This window comes from Micromys minutus, assembly GCF_963924665.1.
Source record: "Micromys minutus genome assembly, chromosome: 12".
Classification (NCBI taxonomy): domain Eukaryota; kingdom Metazoa; phylum Chordata; class Mammalia; order Rodentia; family Muridae; genus Micromys; species Micromys minutus.
This window is the reverse complement of record NC_137981.1, coordinates 29,027,716-29,044,254: the sequence shown is the minus strand read 5'-3', so window position 1 is coordinate 29,044,254 and position 16,539 is coordinate 29,027,716. Positions and strand designations below refer to the sequence as shown.

The 16,539-nt window shown below is 46.7% G+C and overlaps 1 protein-coding gene across 4 annotated transcripts in view; it reads right to left on the bottom strand.

Annotated features, from left to right (window-relative positions):
- The window catches only part of CACNA1D (calcium voltage-gated channel subunit alpha1 D), a gene marked incomplete at both ends in the record, with an annotated part of 288,275 nt that overhangs the window by 36,230 nt on the left and 235,506 nt on the right, over positions 1-16,539 (bottom strand). For 2 of the 4 annotated variants that reach the window (XM_080926306.1, XM_080926305.1), the window contains 6 exons: positions 572-700; positions 1,108-1,152; positions 7,708-7,791; positions 11,732-11,842; positions 13,321-13,479; positions 15,335-15,536. In XM_080926306.1, the coding sequence (XP_080782432.1) occupies positions 572-700; positions 1,108-1,152; positions 7,708-7,791; positions 11,732-11,842; positions 13,321-13,479; positions 15,335-15,536 (730 nt within the window). The remainder of the gene's footprint in view (positions 1-571; positions 701-1,107; positions 1,153-7,707; positions 7,792-11,731; positions 11,843-13,320; positions 13,480-15,334; positions 15,537-16,539) is intronic. The other 2 variants (XM_080926308.1, XM_080926307.1) reach the window with 1 other exon arrangement.

Below are 16,539 nucleotides of genomic sequence, written 5' to 3'. Positions count from 1 at the left end.
ATCCCTCACCCTCAACAGGTTCAGTCTAGGTGAGCGAAATGTCTAGAGCAGAAGAATTAGGGGTGTGGCCTTGTTGGAGAAGGTGTGTTCCTGGGGTTGGGCTTTGAGGTTTCAATTATCTAGGCCAGGCCAGTCTCTGTGTCTATATGTCTATATGTTTGTCTCTCTCAGCCTATAAGTCACTATTAAGATGGGAGCTTTAAGTTACTTCTCCAGCACCTACTTCCATACTTCCTAACACACTGATCATGGACTCGCTAGGTCACATCAATATAACAGTAACTAAGATAGGCTGCCAAGCTTCAGGGAGTGTGTAGTTAACCTTCCCTCTCTTGGACACCTGGACTGGACATTCTGGGCAATCAAAAGTCCCTGAGGTTTACATTTCTTCCATATGGGAAATGTTGCATATCTCTGACTTTTCAGGTCTTATTTTTGCCTCTTGCTTAGTCTCCCATAATCTCTACCGACTTGGTCACATAGAGAGAGCTAGGGTCTTCTGGGACAGAGGACAATCTCTGCCTTACATATGCTCTCAAGGACCGATGATGAAGCCCTAGGTTGCTCTTACCTGAAAGGACTTAATGAAGGTCCACAGCAGTGTCCGGATGCCTTCCCCCCTGCTGAGAAGCTTCACCAACCGCATCACTCGGAAAAGACGGAAAAAGGTGATGGAGATTCTATTGCTTTCTTCAGAGTTCTGAAGGGTTATCATGGAGAAGTCAAACCCAGTGGAAAGCACAACATGCGACACTTTCAGAAAAACAGCGACGGACGCAAAGGTGACAGGGGTGAGAACTGAAGATGTGTTTCTAGGGCCTTACGCCTCAGAAAGCATGATATGAAAGAAAAGGTCACATGCTAACAACACAGGGCTTAGGGGAAAAACTGCATCCACACAGCACATGCATGTCCACGTGTTCTACTGTGTTAGAGGAGAACGCTGGGCTGTTCAAGAGGACTGGGCACTGATGATGAATGCAAACCACTGCAGACACTGTTCTGGAAGGACAATCATGGAGAATACAGAACACCAGTGGAAAACTCGACATGGTCAAATAAAGTCAAGGAGAAGGCCCAGCCCCTGGGACCAGTGACTGATCTTACCCCAGGTGTGGCAGTTGGGAGAGGGATATTCTCACTTTCAGATGGCTTTAAGAAATCAAAGATTGAAATGTATTAATGTTGGGGGAAGGCAGCAATGGCTCAGGAGATATTTCCTCCCTTTACCAGTGTGTGGTTAGTATCTTTGGTCTACATAGCTGTTCCCTCCCTGAGACAATACCAGTGCCTCATTGGAACTGGACTGGAGTGGACAACATCCATTGACAGAAGCACAGACAGACTAACTCCAGTCTAGTTTCTTCCCAGGGATGTGATGTCTTGGCTGACTGATGCCTGCTTAAAGATAGTGGTACATGCCTTCGTGGTCTTTAAAGACACAAGTTTAGAGAAACCTCGATCCTCTGATGCAGTCAAAGGAGCTGACCTCCTACAGCAGGCCTCATGGCCTGGATAAATGGACCAACTCTAACCATGGGGCGAACAGTGGATCTGTCTGTGGTCCCCACTCTTACGCTTACTTGTGCTCCAGAGGATCAATGTCTCTGCTGTTGGACTAGAAGGCCTCAGCCTCAGCCAGGTCAAGCCCACACTCCAGTCTTCAGGGCTCTGGAAGAACATCATGGGGCCAGCTTGCCTGAGCCCAAGCAGCTCTGCCTCACCCAGGTCTGACTCTGTGTCAGTGAATGGTTGTTTCTCTCACCTCCTTCACTCTACTCAGTGCTCAGCACAGCACTTTTGGGGAGTTGCTTAAGAAAATGCAAAGATGCTAGAGGCAAGGTTTCCCTAGAGGAGGCATCTTGAAATGACAATAGCAAGAATGTGTGAAAGACAACCTCTTATTTCTCCTGCCACCAAGTGTCACTTACACTGAGGCAGTGGGTCTTCCTGAGACTAGACAAAGGACAGGATCCTCTGTTGGGGATTCCCAACAAAGGCTTTCTGTGGCACAAGGTATAACTATACAGGGCCACAGATGAGGATGTTGCTGTATGACTGACTATACAGGGCCACAGAGAGGAATGTTGCTAGAAGCTTCCTTCCCTGGGGACACGGGAGAAGGAAGGTTTGGTTCTTAAGCTGATTCCTGAGACCAAACAGAATACCATGAACTTCAATGAGAAAACAAAAATGCATCTGGATACATCAGAGCATACTTGTAATTCATCAGTGACTGAACCTAAGAGCAGGTCCCGATCACTAGAAAGGGCTCTAGTCCACCTGGATATTCGGAATAGGAATATATACTTAGTATGTATATTCAGAGTAAGTGATAGGCAAGTCAGAACCCAGGCTCATTAATTTTATTCAATTCTTTTATTGCCTCACCACAGAAGTAACACCTCCTCAAACAGGTTTTGTTTGTTTATCTGTTGTTTGTTTGTTTGAATTAGACAGAGAGCAGGGTCGAATTATGCAGCTTGGGTTGGCCTCAAACCCTGACTCTTCTGTCTCTACATCCCACATTCTGGGGTTACAGGTGGGTGCCACTATTCTTAGCTCTGATCATAGCAGGTTTTGTTGTTATTTGTTTTTTAACTTAAGGCTTTAATATACATAGGAATTAGTTTGCCAGAGTGCTTGTCCCCCACATCGCTCTTCCTAAGGGCTGTGGAGAAGAAAGCAGCCATCTTGCTCCGACAGCTAGATTGCACAGGTGAGTGGCTGTGTAGTTGTATGTGTGGACACTTCTATTTGTCTATGCTCTGAGGATTGGAGAAGGCAGAGCAGAGCCCTCTATACCTGTGTTACCAAAATACCTGTAACATATGTGGGGCCTGTAAGAACATGAGTAAGCCTGCTCTTTCTGGCCATTCTCTTCTGTTCACTCCTCTGTGTCACTCCGTGACAAGTCATCTGTGATCCTCTTCCTCTGGGCTGATGAGAGTTGGCTAAACTAACTTTTGAAATGTGCAGATTTTTAACTATTATCTAAGGAATGACAATCATCAATCATTAAATTTAAACTTTTTTTTTCTCCAGACAAAGTCTCATGTAGCCCAGGTTGGCCTCAAATTTACTAGGTAGCTACCTCTACTTCCACCTACTGGGGTGTGGACCACAATGCCTAGTCAAATTGTCTTTTTTTAAGGAGGTGGAGAGGAGATAACATTTTTCAGGAGACAAAGCAGTGGACCACACAACACAGGAATGAAAACCCACTACAGGATGCATGCAGCCCCAGAGTGGCCTGAGACATCACCCCAGCCACCACACCTCCCAGGGCAGAAGGCCTGCTAGAGGGGAGAGTGTATCTGGCAGCAGTGGGGAGTAGCAGGCATGCAAGTTGCAAAGTATCTTCCAAACTTGAAGAACCCTAGGATGGCTTTGCTCCATCTGCAAAGAGGCCAGTTGCTCTGATCCTGGGGCACACTCTAAAGCCCCACTGCCCAGAGGCCACCCAAAAGTTATTTTCTAAATTGATCTGGGTCCTTTAACACTTCAGGAATGTTGAAAGCCACCAAGTTATTCTAATGTGCTCTTAGAGTGGAGGCTTCCTGTCTAGACCACAGCAATGTCAGGATAAGTATTCCACAGATAGCTCACAGCTGCAGGGTGGTCACAGAGAGTAGAGCCACAAGAAGAAACCACTTGGGCTGTTCCAGCTGTTCCAGGGGCTTCTGGAGTTGATGAAGAAACATAAATTGGCTCCAAGGGATTACACTCCATGTCTGCCTCCTTTCCAAGGGCCAGAGGGCCACTAGGGAAGGACAGGCAGAGGATGGGCAAGGTGTGTAAGTCACCTGACCCTATGCTCAGCTTCCAAGACCACCCACAGGTGACACTAGAGGACCTGGGGCAGGGCCAAGACTGGCTCCCCACGTGACTGTCTTTTCAAGGATAGCCTTGAGGAAGCAAATGACCCATGTTCAGTAGAATTCCATTGTCATCTAAAGGTTTGGAACGGATAGTTCAGTAGGTCTTGCTATGGAAAGGTCACGTTCCTCAGCCCGGTTCCTGGCTCCATATGGTCTTGAGAGCTCATTCTGACAACAAACTGAATGGCATGGTGTCGACTCTGTCTAAGCTGGGCTCGTGAGAGGGCAGCATCAGCTCCGAGGATCTAGGGGTGAGCTCCTGTTGATTTTTCACACATTCTTTGATAAACACAAAGTAGCTGTGGTTTCTAAGCAGGACCACTACCTCGTTAGGCAATAATGGGGTGGAAAAAGACTAAATGTCGGCAACAGCCATCCCTGGGTCAGAACTTTTGTCGCTTGATCATTTCAGAAATCAAGGAACAAACAGGCATCAAAGAGAAAGCAAAGTCAGCCTATCAGGTGTCATCCAACATTCAGCAGCTTGGTGGCATTACAAACAAAGGTGAAGGGTCCTGAAAGCTACCACACCAGGAACAGACAGGGCAGGGAGCACGGGGAGGCATCAAGATGGAAAGAGCCAGGTGAGCATGCAAACAGGACAATGCAAAGGGCCATCCCTCATTATTGTTTTTTATTCAGAGAATAGAAACAAGTAGAGTTCCTGTCTTACAGACCAGACCACTCATTCTGGAAGACTGTGTTGGTGAGTCACAGAACCAATATGACTGACCAAACAAGCCTGAGCTCAGGCCCCAGCCAGGAACAAGGGCATTTGGGAGAAGAAACAGTTTAGGTGACCATGGCTGATCCTTAGCAAGTCCTGTGAAAGTCAGTGAAACACCAAAGGTGGGAAGCAGAAACAAAGATACAGTCTCTAGAAGCGCTTTGGCTTAATGACTTCACCGTATATATGATTATATATACTTGCCGCTACAATTTTCTAAAAATAAAACCAACATGAAAAATCAATTAGGCAACAGAAAAGGAAGGTCGACAGTCTAGGGAAGAGAGTGTAGCAGGTTAAACATCACAAAACATGATGATGATGATGGTGATGATGATGATGATGATGATGATGATGATGATGATGATGATGATGGCAACTCAAACCAGCCAATGATGGACCAAGGATATTCATGCTCAGTTGACTCTTGACATCAGGAGACAAGGTCATTGAGGATATGGCATGCATCACTGTCCTGGGGAACTGTGTACGTATGGAGGGAGGATGTGGGGATAAATATTCCCATTCTTACATATTTATGATATCAGAGGTTATGAATGTTCTGTCTGTCTGTCTGTCTGTCTGTCTCTTAACCTTTGGTTATTCCCAAGTGGTAGGCCTACAAGTGGTAGAGCCCCAGTAACACTGCTGTTGAAGAAGGGATAAATAAGAAGGGAGCATAACTTTTGCATCAAGGGACAGTGGACCAACACTGAGATCTTTGCAAGTCACACAGGCCAGGGAAGTTACAAGCCAAGGTTAAGAAGTGTTTGGTCTCGGAGTACAGCTGGTGAGGGAAGGGTTATTGATTGACAACAGGCTTAGGAACTGGGAAGATTCCCTTGTGTGAGTCTTCAATGAGAACTGGGCATCATGAATGAAGCTGTGCACAGACACCTGATGTAAACTGCTAACTAGACACTTACGAATAGACCTTCCCAACCCACAGAGAAGCACAACCACCCTGAGACACTGACAGGCAAGGCCAGGCCAGAGTTGAGGAGCAGGTGTTGCCTCTGAGTGTACCAAATCTCACTAGCTAGCCAGCAAGTGGGAGCATGAGAAAGCTGGGTCCAGCTGGTCAACAAGCCTTGCTACATCCTGGTACCCAGAAAATAAGAGTTTATGATCCCTGGCTCACAGCACCTAAAAAGTCCATTAGGACAACAGCTTACGGTATTCTTGTCATCTGTCATAGGTTGTTTCTGACCCATGGGAAGTTCCTTGACACACATTACAGATACTTGAAATGCTTTAAGACAATTAAAGCAGTCAGTTGTCTTGCCATGTGGCAGTCAAGGTAGGGTCCTGCTTGTCTCACAGTACTGCCAGATTTTTACAGCCAATGCTGTTCACTTGTCACAAGTGACAATTTTACAGCTGCCTATAGAATATGTCTTGTAAAGTTGAATTTACACAGTCTGGGCTTAAGGAGGTTGGGGGATGTGTGCACCTAGACCTAGTGAAACCTTGGTATCACATGGATTTTGGTGTGACGGGGCCTGCATCATACTTTGGTGGCCATGGTGATACCTTCCAGTCCATTTTGCATAGTACATGGGAAAGTTGCATAAGTAACAGTGTGTCTTCATAAACCTTTGTTTTAGTATGTATTTTCACAAATATCTACATCATTTTCTTCCCAGCAGATATTGTCACTCTGCTGAACATAACTCAAAGCTGAAGTGGGTCCAACCACCCATCCTGATGAAAGTCAGCCTTAGGTCATCAGAGGAGCATCAAGGAATACCCATGTCCCCATTCCGTACAGGCAGTCTGGGTACCAGGATGGAGCTAACAGTCCCCGCCCTGTGTATGTCAGCCAGGCAGTGGAGAGAGCTGGAGTGGCAGGAGCAGCACTGGACTGGCAACACAGAACAGAAGCCAACATCACACAACGGCACTTCCCCCAGCTCCTTGAGGAGTGCACACATGGACATCCACTCAAGCCCGCGGATAAACACAGTACAGGCCAATGGACAGGGCCCCTTCCTGCCTGCCTCGGGCCTTCACTTGAGCAAGCCGGCACTCCTCTCATCCAACTCCCATGTTTGAATTGTCAGGCTGCCTGGGGTGGCTGCCCCACCTATTACGATGTGCTCCCTTGTTAAGAGTAAACTGCATGTGACAAAGAGGGTGCTGACTCTCTCCTGAAACATACCAGCCACACTCTTTGGGGAACAAGGGCCAGTGTCACCAGGTAGATTTCAGAGCAGACTCCAAGCTAGGAGGACAATGATAGTAACTATCTACAAGCCAGGCATGGCTCTAGGGATCTCCCGTGCCATCACAGAACCATGTGGTTACAAGGCCACATTATTAAAAGAAGGGGTATAAAGTCTTAAAAATAACTGTTTCAGTTCCAAAGTGGCACCTTTACACTTACATCTTCATCCCTTAAGGGGAAGGGATGAAGAGAGGACAAGGGAGAGGAGACCACTAACTGACTTCCATCTCCCAAAATGAATTAGTGTCTATAATTCTACGTACAGGGAGATTCATGGGGTCCTTCTAGTCTCTGCCGCATCAGACTTAATGAGAGCAATCACGTTAAGGGACACAAAGTTTGCTACTTACATTCACTTCAGTTATAGCAATATCAACGACGCTACCAACAACAATTAAGGCATCAAAAGTGTTCCATGCATCAGTGAAATAGTGCTGTTAGGCAAGCATTCAGAAGCCACAGAGGACAGGAAGCATAACAGGAAAAAAGAAGAAAAGGACAGCGTTAACAATATGCCACTCGACTGCTTGAAAAATTGCCCCGAGACAAACATGTCATAGATAACGTCACTTTGGATGGATTTTGACAGAGCAAATGGAGACAACCAGAGACACCCTATCTTACCTTGCCTACTAGTGCCTGGGGTCAATGGTGCCAGAGTCAGCCCTGCAAAGGTGATTTGTGTCTGCAGAGGCCTTGGGCTAAGGCTCTACTCTAGAAGGTTCTTTCCCACAGCCTCTGTGAGAAAATGTCTAGTTTCCAATCATGTGTGACTGGGCTCTGTGACTTGTCCAGGTGATGCCACATCAGGGCAGGGAGCAGAATGTGCAGACAGGAGAGAGAGGACGCAGGCCACACAGGTGCATACTTACGTCGGCTTCGCTGAGGGCCACGTCTATAATGCTGCCGATTACGATGAGGGAGTCAAACGTGTTCCAGGCGTCACTAAAATACCCCTGGACAGAGCAGGCAGGGGCAGATGTTTATGAGCACTTATGAAGGGCACATCACATGGATTATCTGAGGGGACAAATCCGAGTCCCCACAGCACCCATGGCAACCAGGGGAGGGGCCAGGACAACCAGGGGAGGGGCCAGGACAACCAGGGGAGGGGCCAGGAAAGCCAAAGGGGAGACAATATTGTCCACTGATAAAAAGGGGCACAGAGCGGTGGTTGTGCTCCCATATGTGTGAGAATGGGCATGAAAACACACACACACACACACACACACACACCCAGACCTATGTCCCTGGGTAGATAGAAGTTAACCTCGTCCTGATATCCAGAGTGTCTACCCTAAACCCTCATAAGCTGACAGAAGAATGAAGCTCCCATCTACGTTCAGGAGCCTCTAAGCTCCCCTCTTTTCCCTTTTCCCACTTGAAGCCACCAGATCAGCAGCCTTCTTTTGTCCTCACTAGTCCAGCAAAGATAGCAGGCCTTGGCCTTGGAGTACAGCAGAATTCCTAAGAGCTCTTGGCTTAAAGGCCATAGCTTACAGAGAGACAGACAGAGACAAGCAGAGCTCTAAAGTAGAGCCCCGCAGCAGAGAAACTGTTCCAAGTGAGTACCAAGAGGTTCTGTAACTGGAAGCATCATTGCAGACTATGCTGATGGATGGGTCCTCCGTGTTGTCTTGTTTGGTTATCTCACAGACTGTCCTGCAGAGTGGAATGTGTTTCTTAATCCCATGATAAGACTGCAAAATGCTCACAGAACTCTGAAGACTGAGCCTCCTTCCCTCTCGTCCTCACTGGCCACATACTACATGTTCAGCTTTTCTCATCTTGTCTGACAGATCTGCCCCTGGTGCGCTTTGCACAGAGCCCTCTCTTGCAGCTCCTTTCTGTCTCCGCTATGATCAGAGTTCCCACAATGGGCCAGTCCTGTCTGTGTTTAAGCTGTTCTTCACTGAGCCTTTCCTGGTGCGCTGTGGTGGATAAAATCCCTTCAAATTAGCAAGATAAGGGTGTAACACTCTCTGGGAACGTTTTTTTGTAAATCTGATAGACTAGGAAAAAATTTTCACAGTTTCAAAATGGCACCCAAATCCTTACAGCTCATAGACTAAAGGTTGACACTCTCTCGGCTACACCACAGGATGCTTCATGGTACAGTGGCTGGTGTCAAAAGCTCTGACCAGGTGGCTCTGATAGGAGTCCAGGGGAGGCAGAAATGCCAGCCAGCCCTTCTTCCCACACACTGCCTTCCTGTTTAGCAGCCTCCTATTTTATGAAATCACTGCCTTGGCAGCATGACTCAGCTCCTCAACTCTTTGTGTATCAAAGACGCCATGATTTGTCACACAGGGTCCAACCCTATCCACCTTCCTAGCTGAAGGACACACTCCTCTATAACTGAACTCTGAAGCCAGGGCCTCTCAAGTGGAGCCAGCAGACAGCAACCACATCTTCTTTCCCTCCTTTCCTCCCTCTCTTCTCCCCTCCCTCGCTCCCCCCCTCTCTTTTCCTGTCTGTCTGTCTTCCTTCCTTTCTTCAGCTCTACCTGCTTGAAAAGAGTGAGTCAACCTCATGCAATGGCTTTTTATTATTCAGAAATATTCCTGAGTCTGACACTTAAGTTATTATGCTAGCTAGTTTTTAGTTACTTAGCTGTTACTTTGTTTGGTTTTTCTCATGACAGGATTTCCCTGTGTAGTTCTGGCTGTCCTGGAATTCAGTCTGCAGATCACTAGTTAATTTTAAGTATCAACCAGACACTCCCTGGATTTACTGGTTAAGAGGATCTCAGTGAGAAAGTCTCTGGATTCGGTTGTCCTGTGGGCAAGTCTGGAGCAATTTTCTTAACTGGGTCAACAGAAGTGGGAAAGCCTACCCTGGGCATGGCTGACACTGAGGCCTAGACAGTGTATGTGTAGAGAGGAAGCCTGCAGACCAACTAGGACAGAGGGCTGCTTTGTGAGACCACCTCTCACTGGGCTTGGCTGGTGAGTACTGGTGAAAAGATTATATTAAAGGCTCCATTCTCCTCTCATTGTCAGGTACAAAGCAATCTAAGCTATCACAGAAACACTGCTCATCAGGAGCAAGGGTGCTGCTGTTATTTTAAAGGCTCTCTGGATTATAATTTGAGGTCATATGGGGCCATGAAAATATCTTGCTAAGCAAAACTACAAAGCAGTGCACTTGCTGGTAGAAGTCGCCCATTAGAAACTCTGGTCTATTGGTACTAACTGCATATTAGCTTCGGTGGCATGACAGTACTCATCCGTTCATATGACCCTGGACACTCCTCCCAGGCTTATAAACTCACTGGGCCAAGCAGTGTGCTACAAGCCATTGATGTATTGCCCTTAGAGGCCAAGTACACTTATGCACACTCTCATATATTCACACATAAATATGAACACAAATAAACACACTTTCTGACATGCTCACATGCTGTGGCCGGTGGGGGATGTGCTCCTCCACCTGGACAAGCTCTCAAAAGCTGCAGAGCTTAGTTACCGGGCACAGGGTGGATGGGAAATGTTCCATGGGAATGTCTCATGGACATTTCTCAAGAACCATCCACATTCTCGCTCAGCAACCTTTTCCATCAGTTCAGACAAATATTGTCCAAAGAAGTACAGGAGAAAGAGAAGCAAACCCAAGTCCCCAGGGAGGTTCTGATGGATTTGGAAAAGGAGGGAATGTTTATGTATGGACAAGTCACAGGATGTAACATCTAGCCATGCGTAAGATGCCAAATTTGACCCCACTGCAATCACCGCATTTAATCACTTACAAAATGTCCTTTCTCTTTGGTCCACAAATCCGATTAAAGATTGCCTAAAAATTACTTCAAATTAAAGAAAGGAACAGGCTGGTGTTCTTTACAACTATAGTGTACATGAAACCAACCTTGTCTGAAGCTGCATTTGTTTGATACCTCCACACAGAGTGAAAACACTTGTGACTAGGCTCTGTCACTCTCTCTTCTGAGAGTTAGGGTCTATGCTAGGAAGGAGACCCCACACCTCAGCCCAGCTTGGCTCCTTAGTCTAGGGCTTTAGAATAAAGGAACACCACTGCTTGAAGATAGATGGTGGTGATGTAACTGTCAGGTACCCTTTCAACACTGCGTGTAATGAAGCCTGGCTCCCTACAACCTGGGCTATGACCATTCTCATGGAACAGATGAGGAAACTCAGGTGCAGGGCAGGGAAGTAACTCACGTAAGCTAGCAGGATCTTATTTCAGGTGTCTCACAATTGTGTTCTTTGATACCAAGCTATGTGGCTTGCTACACCACAGCCTCCAGGCTTTGTGGGACAGGACTCCCCCCCCACCCCCAGAAGGTGCCACGTGCTCATTCCTTCAATAGAGCGTAGCACAGAGCATGCCTCGTTTTCTTGCAAACAAGTGAAACTTTTCTAAATCTAAGAAATAAAAAAATGGTAGATTAGTGTGAGGTGCTAGAATGTTCCATCCACAGTAAAAAAAAAAAAAAAAAAAAAAAAAGGCTGCTACAGACAGCGACAAATAGAATAGAAGCCGTCTTCCTGCTAAAGATCTCAGAGTGAAATCAGGGTCAATTTTGTCTGATGATTATCAGACACCCCCAGTGCTCAGATAATGAGCTATGCTTTCCTGAAAGAGTATGACATACCATTCTAGACACAGAAAACCAGGTTTTACAATGATCACCAGCTAGCACATTCTTAATTCTCATCTCTCTTTTTCTCAGAACTGTTTTCATAGGGTTTTGGTTTTACATATTCATTTTCCCACATGTATACAGATGTCCTAATCAGATCTTGACATTCTCAGGTGGTAACCTACTTAGCTAGCAGAACAGTTCAGCATAATTTACTAACACGAAGCTGAGAAGAAGCCGGCCCTTCTCTGGGGTGATTCAATAACGGCTTTTGTAAAGCAGATTCAGCAACTTACCTTGGGCTTAAATGCAATAACTTTCAAAACCATCTCAACAGTGAAGACCCCCGTGAAGACCATGTTCAGAATGTCCATGGCATCATTGAACATCTTGGACTGCTCATAGTGCTGTGGATAAGATAAAGGTAGGGGTACTGAAGTCTCACAATCTCACATCTGTGCGACGGGAGACCCCTGAAATTTGCACCCTGGGGTCATTGCCCACCCTCCAGTACAGTATCTTCTCCCAACATTTCAAGCCAGTACACTGCAAAGATCATATGGTGAACTTCCACTAAACATGGGGAGGTGGGGTGGGGCGGATGGAGGAAATAAATGCCCATTCCTTCAGTTCAGGGTAAGGGGAGCCACCCTTTCTCTGTTGGGAATGATACTTGGGTCCTTGACTAACACACTGCAGATACCACCTAAATGTCTATGGATAAAGGTAGAATTTGATTAGTGATAAATCTTATACTAGTTAGGTTTCTGTCTCATTAAAGGGGGTATTACCTGGGCTTTACACTTTTCCCATAGATCAGCACACAGACCTTTTCATTATTGAGTTTAAAACAGTGTCTGAAAATGTTGCTCAACTGTATGCTTGGCTTCTACAGAATCTGAGGGTTTGGTTTGCTTAAGTTCTTCAAGCTTTGGCAGAATCTGGTTGTAGACCTTGGTCCTGGCTTCCTGACCTAGCATCATATCTACCAGACAATAACTTCTAAGGGTTCACTGACAACACAGCTCTGTAATCTGACTTGGTCAGGATCAGCAAGAAGTTACTGTAATTCAGGCCAACATTTCAAAAACTAGAAAACCTTGCACTATCATAAGAGGAGCCCCTAAAGATAGAAATGTAATTTCGGTTTTCCTTTTCAACATTTAGTGTCACTGTGACAGGTTCAGACCAAAGTGTCAGACTTTAGGGCTAGAGAGATGACCCAAAGGTTAAAAGCTCTTGCTCTTATGGAGGCCTGGGTTCAGTTTCCAATACCCACATGATGGCTCACAATTACCCATAACTCCAGTTCCATATTCAAAGCCCTCTTCTGACTTATGTGGGCCCCAGGCTCATACATGGTGCATATACATACATGACAGCAAACACTCATACACATAAAATTAAAATATTTAAAAATAATTTTAAAGGGCCAGACTCAAAGAATTCAGCAGAATCTTTTGCTCTAAGGTAGGTGGGGCAGATTTCCCATCTCACACATAAAGAAAGTGTGGCATGGGGTGAGGTTCTCAAGGTCACCAGCTGGTAAGGATGGAGCCAGGACAGAGTCTGAGGTCTATATGACATCAGGGTTTTGGTACTCAGCCGTTCTCGGGTCCCATGATTCATACTGAAAACCACACAGGGGCTCCATGGGAGCAATACCCACAGCCATCTGCCCAGGCAGATCCAAACATAAATGTGACCTTATGTGTCTGACATGACAACAGTCAGGCAGAACAGAACCCTGACCACACTAGTTTAGGCTTATCAGAAAGTAGGACCCCTACTCTCGGAAGGTGGGGAGCATGCTGCCACCAGGGTCTGGGGTAGAGGGACATGTGGCACATCTAGACCTGGTTCCCACAATGATCTCCATTTTTACCTGCATGGCCAGGCAGAGCGTGTTGAGCATGATGAGGACGAACATCATATATTCGAAAGGCGAGGAGTTCACCACGTACCAGAACTTGTACTGGTATGGGTTTTTGGGGATGTATCTCCTTAAGGGGCGCGCTTTCAAGGCATATTCAACACACTGACGCTGCAAAGGTAGACAAGGGCAAACAGAGGGGTTTTTGAGAGCTTCCAGGGAAGGAGCACATAGTGGCCCATCTTCCTAGAAGAGCTCACTCTGGCCTTCCAGGAAGGGACAATTAACGGCAGTAAAAAGGTCCATGGGGTCTCTGGTAGGATCTAGCATTTGCCTCATGGTGACTTCAGAAACAAGTGGAGCAGCCACTGTACCGGCTAGGACCTGGAGACACAGCCACGCAAATTTTTCTGAGGCTCTGCACTATTAGGCAGGGGTGGGTGTTCGGGGACTCGAACCAAGCAAGCCTTGTTAGAACCTTTCCTCTCTGTCAGCAGGTGGTGATACCACGCCCTCCATTAGAGGAAGCCATCTAACAGCAGGCATGAAATCTTCAGGAGCCATAGAAGCTGAGTTTACTTCCTGAGGTTGGAAGCTCTCTGGACACCCTAGCAGATCCATAGGAAGATGCCTGTCCAGTCTTATGGGAATGGGAGCTTGCATGCTCATTTAAACATCTCCAGAGAATGGTTAGTGATGCAGGTTACGTTGAATCTAAATAGACTGCTGTCCTTCTACTCACTCATGGACAGAGACTAGTTCCTGTTTGGAGTGGACCAGAAGGAGTCTCCAATTATTCTCAAGGCTTATCTCTGCTCCACCCCCAACCATGCCTGTGCTCTAGACACAGCAGGCTTCAGACAAGTTTTCTGTGTTTGTGACTCGGTGTCACTCTGACTCTAGGGGCACCAGATTCGAGTCTTTTTGGGACTTTGGGTTCTCAAAGACACCACCTACCACCCGCCCTGCATCCGCCTGTACCCTCACTTGCCTTCCTCGGGTAGGCAAAGAGATAAACCAGATTTCCCCTAGATTATCACTGGCAGGGTCTACAAGGACACTCGGATATAGAAAATGTTCTTCCACAGACCATGTCAACACATACATCCTCATGTTTCCAGAGTGGTCTCAGTTACCGCTTGGGCAGGGATACCTCAGAATGCCATGGCCTCCACTGCAGGAAGCCTGCACTCCCAGATCATCCTTGATCATCTAGTTACCATAAAAGCAGAGATGCCCCTTACAGAAGACAGGGGGAAAACTCTCAGAAGAGATGTCCAATCTCATATGCTAAAGGTTCAAAAGAGTGTCTAAGGGGCACCTCCTTCATTCTGTCATAAATTATCTCTAAATGAGTGAAGGGGCCAAGACTCCAGGAGCAAAGAGTCATCTAATGTCACAGAGCTTGTACAGGCACAGTAGGGCCAAGGGTACAGGCTCTCAGATTCTTGGCTTTATCATACAAGCAGAGCCAGGGCTCCTACTTCTATCAGCTAAAACAAGAAAGATAAATGAAACCAACAACTTTAGTGCCATATTCAAAATTTCCAACTCTTCCTACCAAATGACAACGTATTTCAGCTGGAGGAAAAGGATGGCAGTGCATTGAGTGGGTAGGGCCGGGGATTCTGCTCCTTGCCCTACAGCTGTGCCTTGGAAGCACAAGTGAGAATGATCAGCTAGAAACATGAAGAACACAAAGGTGAGGCAAGTTTGCATGGAGCAGGTATGGAAGAGCCACTCCATGAGGGCTGTGAAAGCTTAAGTGAGTGATCTCTGGCTCTGGGTCACAGTGCCTATTGCACAAGAGCCTAATCCATCACTGGCCAGCCATAACCATGGGTTACGTCTGCAGTGTTCTCTGACTCATCACAAGCCTGGGGCTTGGTTTCCCCAGTCATATCTACTCTGACCCTACAGAGACCCAACGTAGCTGAGTCTCTCCTCTGTGCAGAGAACGCTATGAGGGAGGAGGTGCTTTGCCCTTGCTTGAGGGACAGAAGCACAAACAGTGTGTGACTTGAACCTGGTTCTTGTCCAGCTCACAGTTCTTGTACTCCTTTTCTCCCTGTTCCTGGAAGGTGACAATGACGAAGCCCACAAAGATGTTCATCATGAAGAAGGCAACGATGATGATGTAGATGATGAAGAAGATGGAGATCTCCACACGGTAGTTGTAGACAGGACCAACATTCTCTCCGTTTGAGTCAATGGCTTTGTACAGCAATCTGGGGGATGAGAAAACTGGGTAAGGACCCAACAACTCTAAACACCAAGGAGCCCAGCCCACTGCACTGCCTGATGTCCCAGAATTCCTCTGCACAGTCACAGTATATGTGTGTTGGGGGAGGGACATGAAGGCCTTTGAAAACAGCCTGGTCTCACTGAGGCCTAGGCCTCAGGCCCAGGTATCTGGTATGTAGATGACAGGTTACCTAGATGGAATCATTAAAAGAATATCTGGAGAACTGAAAAATCAAAGGGATTTCACAAACAGTCAGCAATGCAACCTTCCATGAAGAGATAAGAGATAAAGTACATCACATTGATGTATTGAAGGAACTGAAAATTCTGACAGATACCCTGCACCCAAACAGAAAACTCTAGCATTCAACAGAACTCTGTAGAAGGGCATCACTATAAAACACCCCAACTTAGACTAACCCACTACAATGTAGTCAGTCCTTCAGGACCGCACCCCATGGTACAAAAGCCTTCACATCTTCTTTTATCTTACTTCCCACTATCAGGGCCGGTATTAACCACCATTCCCCTTTTATTGATGGTCAGAGAGGCATCTGAGTGCCAAGGTCACAAGGTCATAATCCTTAACAGCAGAGTCCAGAGCTGAGGTCTGGTCCTGTAGCTCCAAGGCCCGGCCTGTTCACATCCTGTCAGCTGCCTCAGGGACTAACTGAAGCACAGCTTCCCAAACTGGATGTTACCACGGCATCTTATCAGATCTTTTCTCCAAGATCAATTTCCCTGAGCAAGTGCTGTTCAACTGTCCATAGAACTTCTGAGAACATCTATCACAGCCACTCCTAGGGCCCTGACAGCCAGCAAGAACCAGCTAGGCCCTCACCTCCTGAAGCTCCTCTGGGCATGGGACATGTGAGGAAAGACAGCAGACTGCCAGAGCTTCCCCCTGGCCCTCTCTTTGCTTCCTCCTTAAGTTCTGAGACCCTTACTCACCCACATCCCGGCTGCTTTTCTAGACTCTCTTCTGTA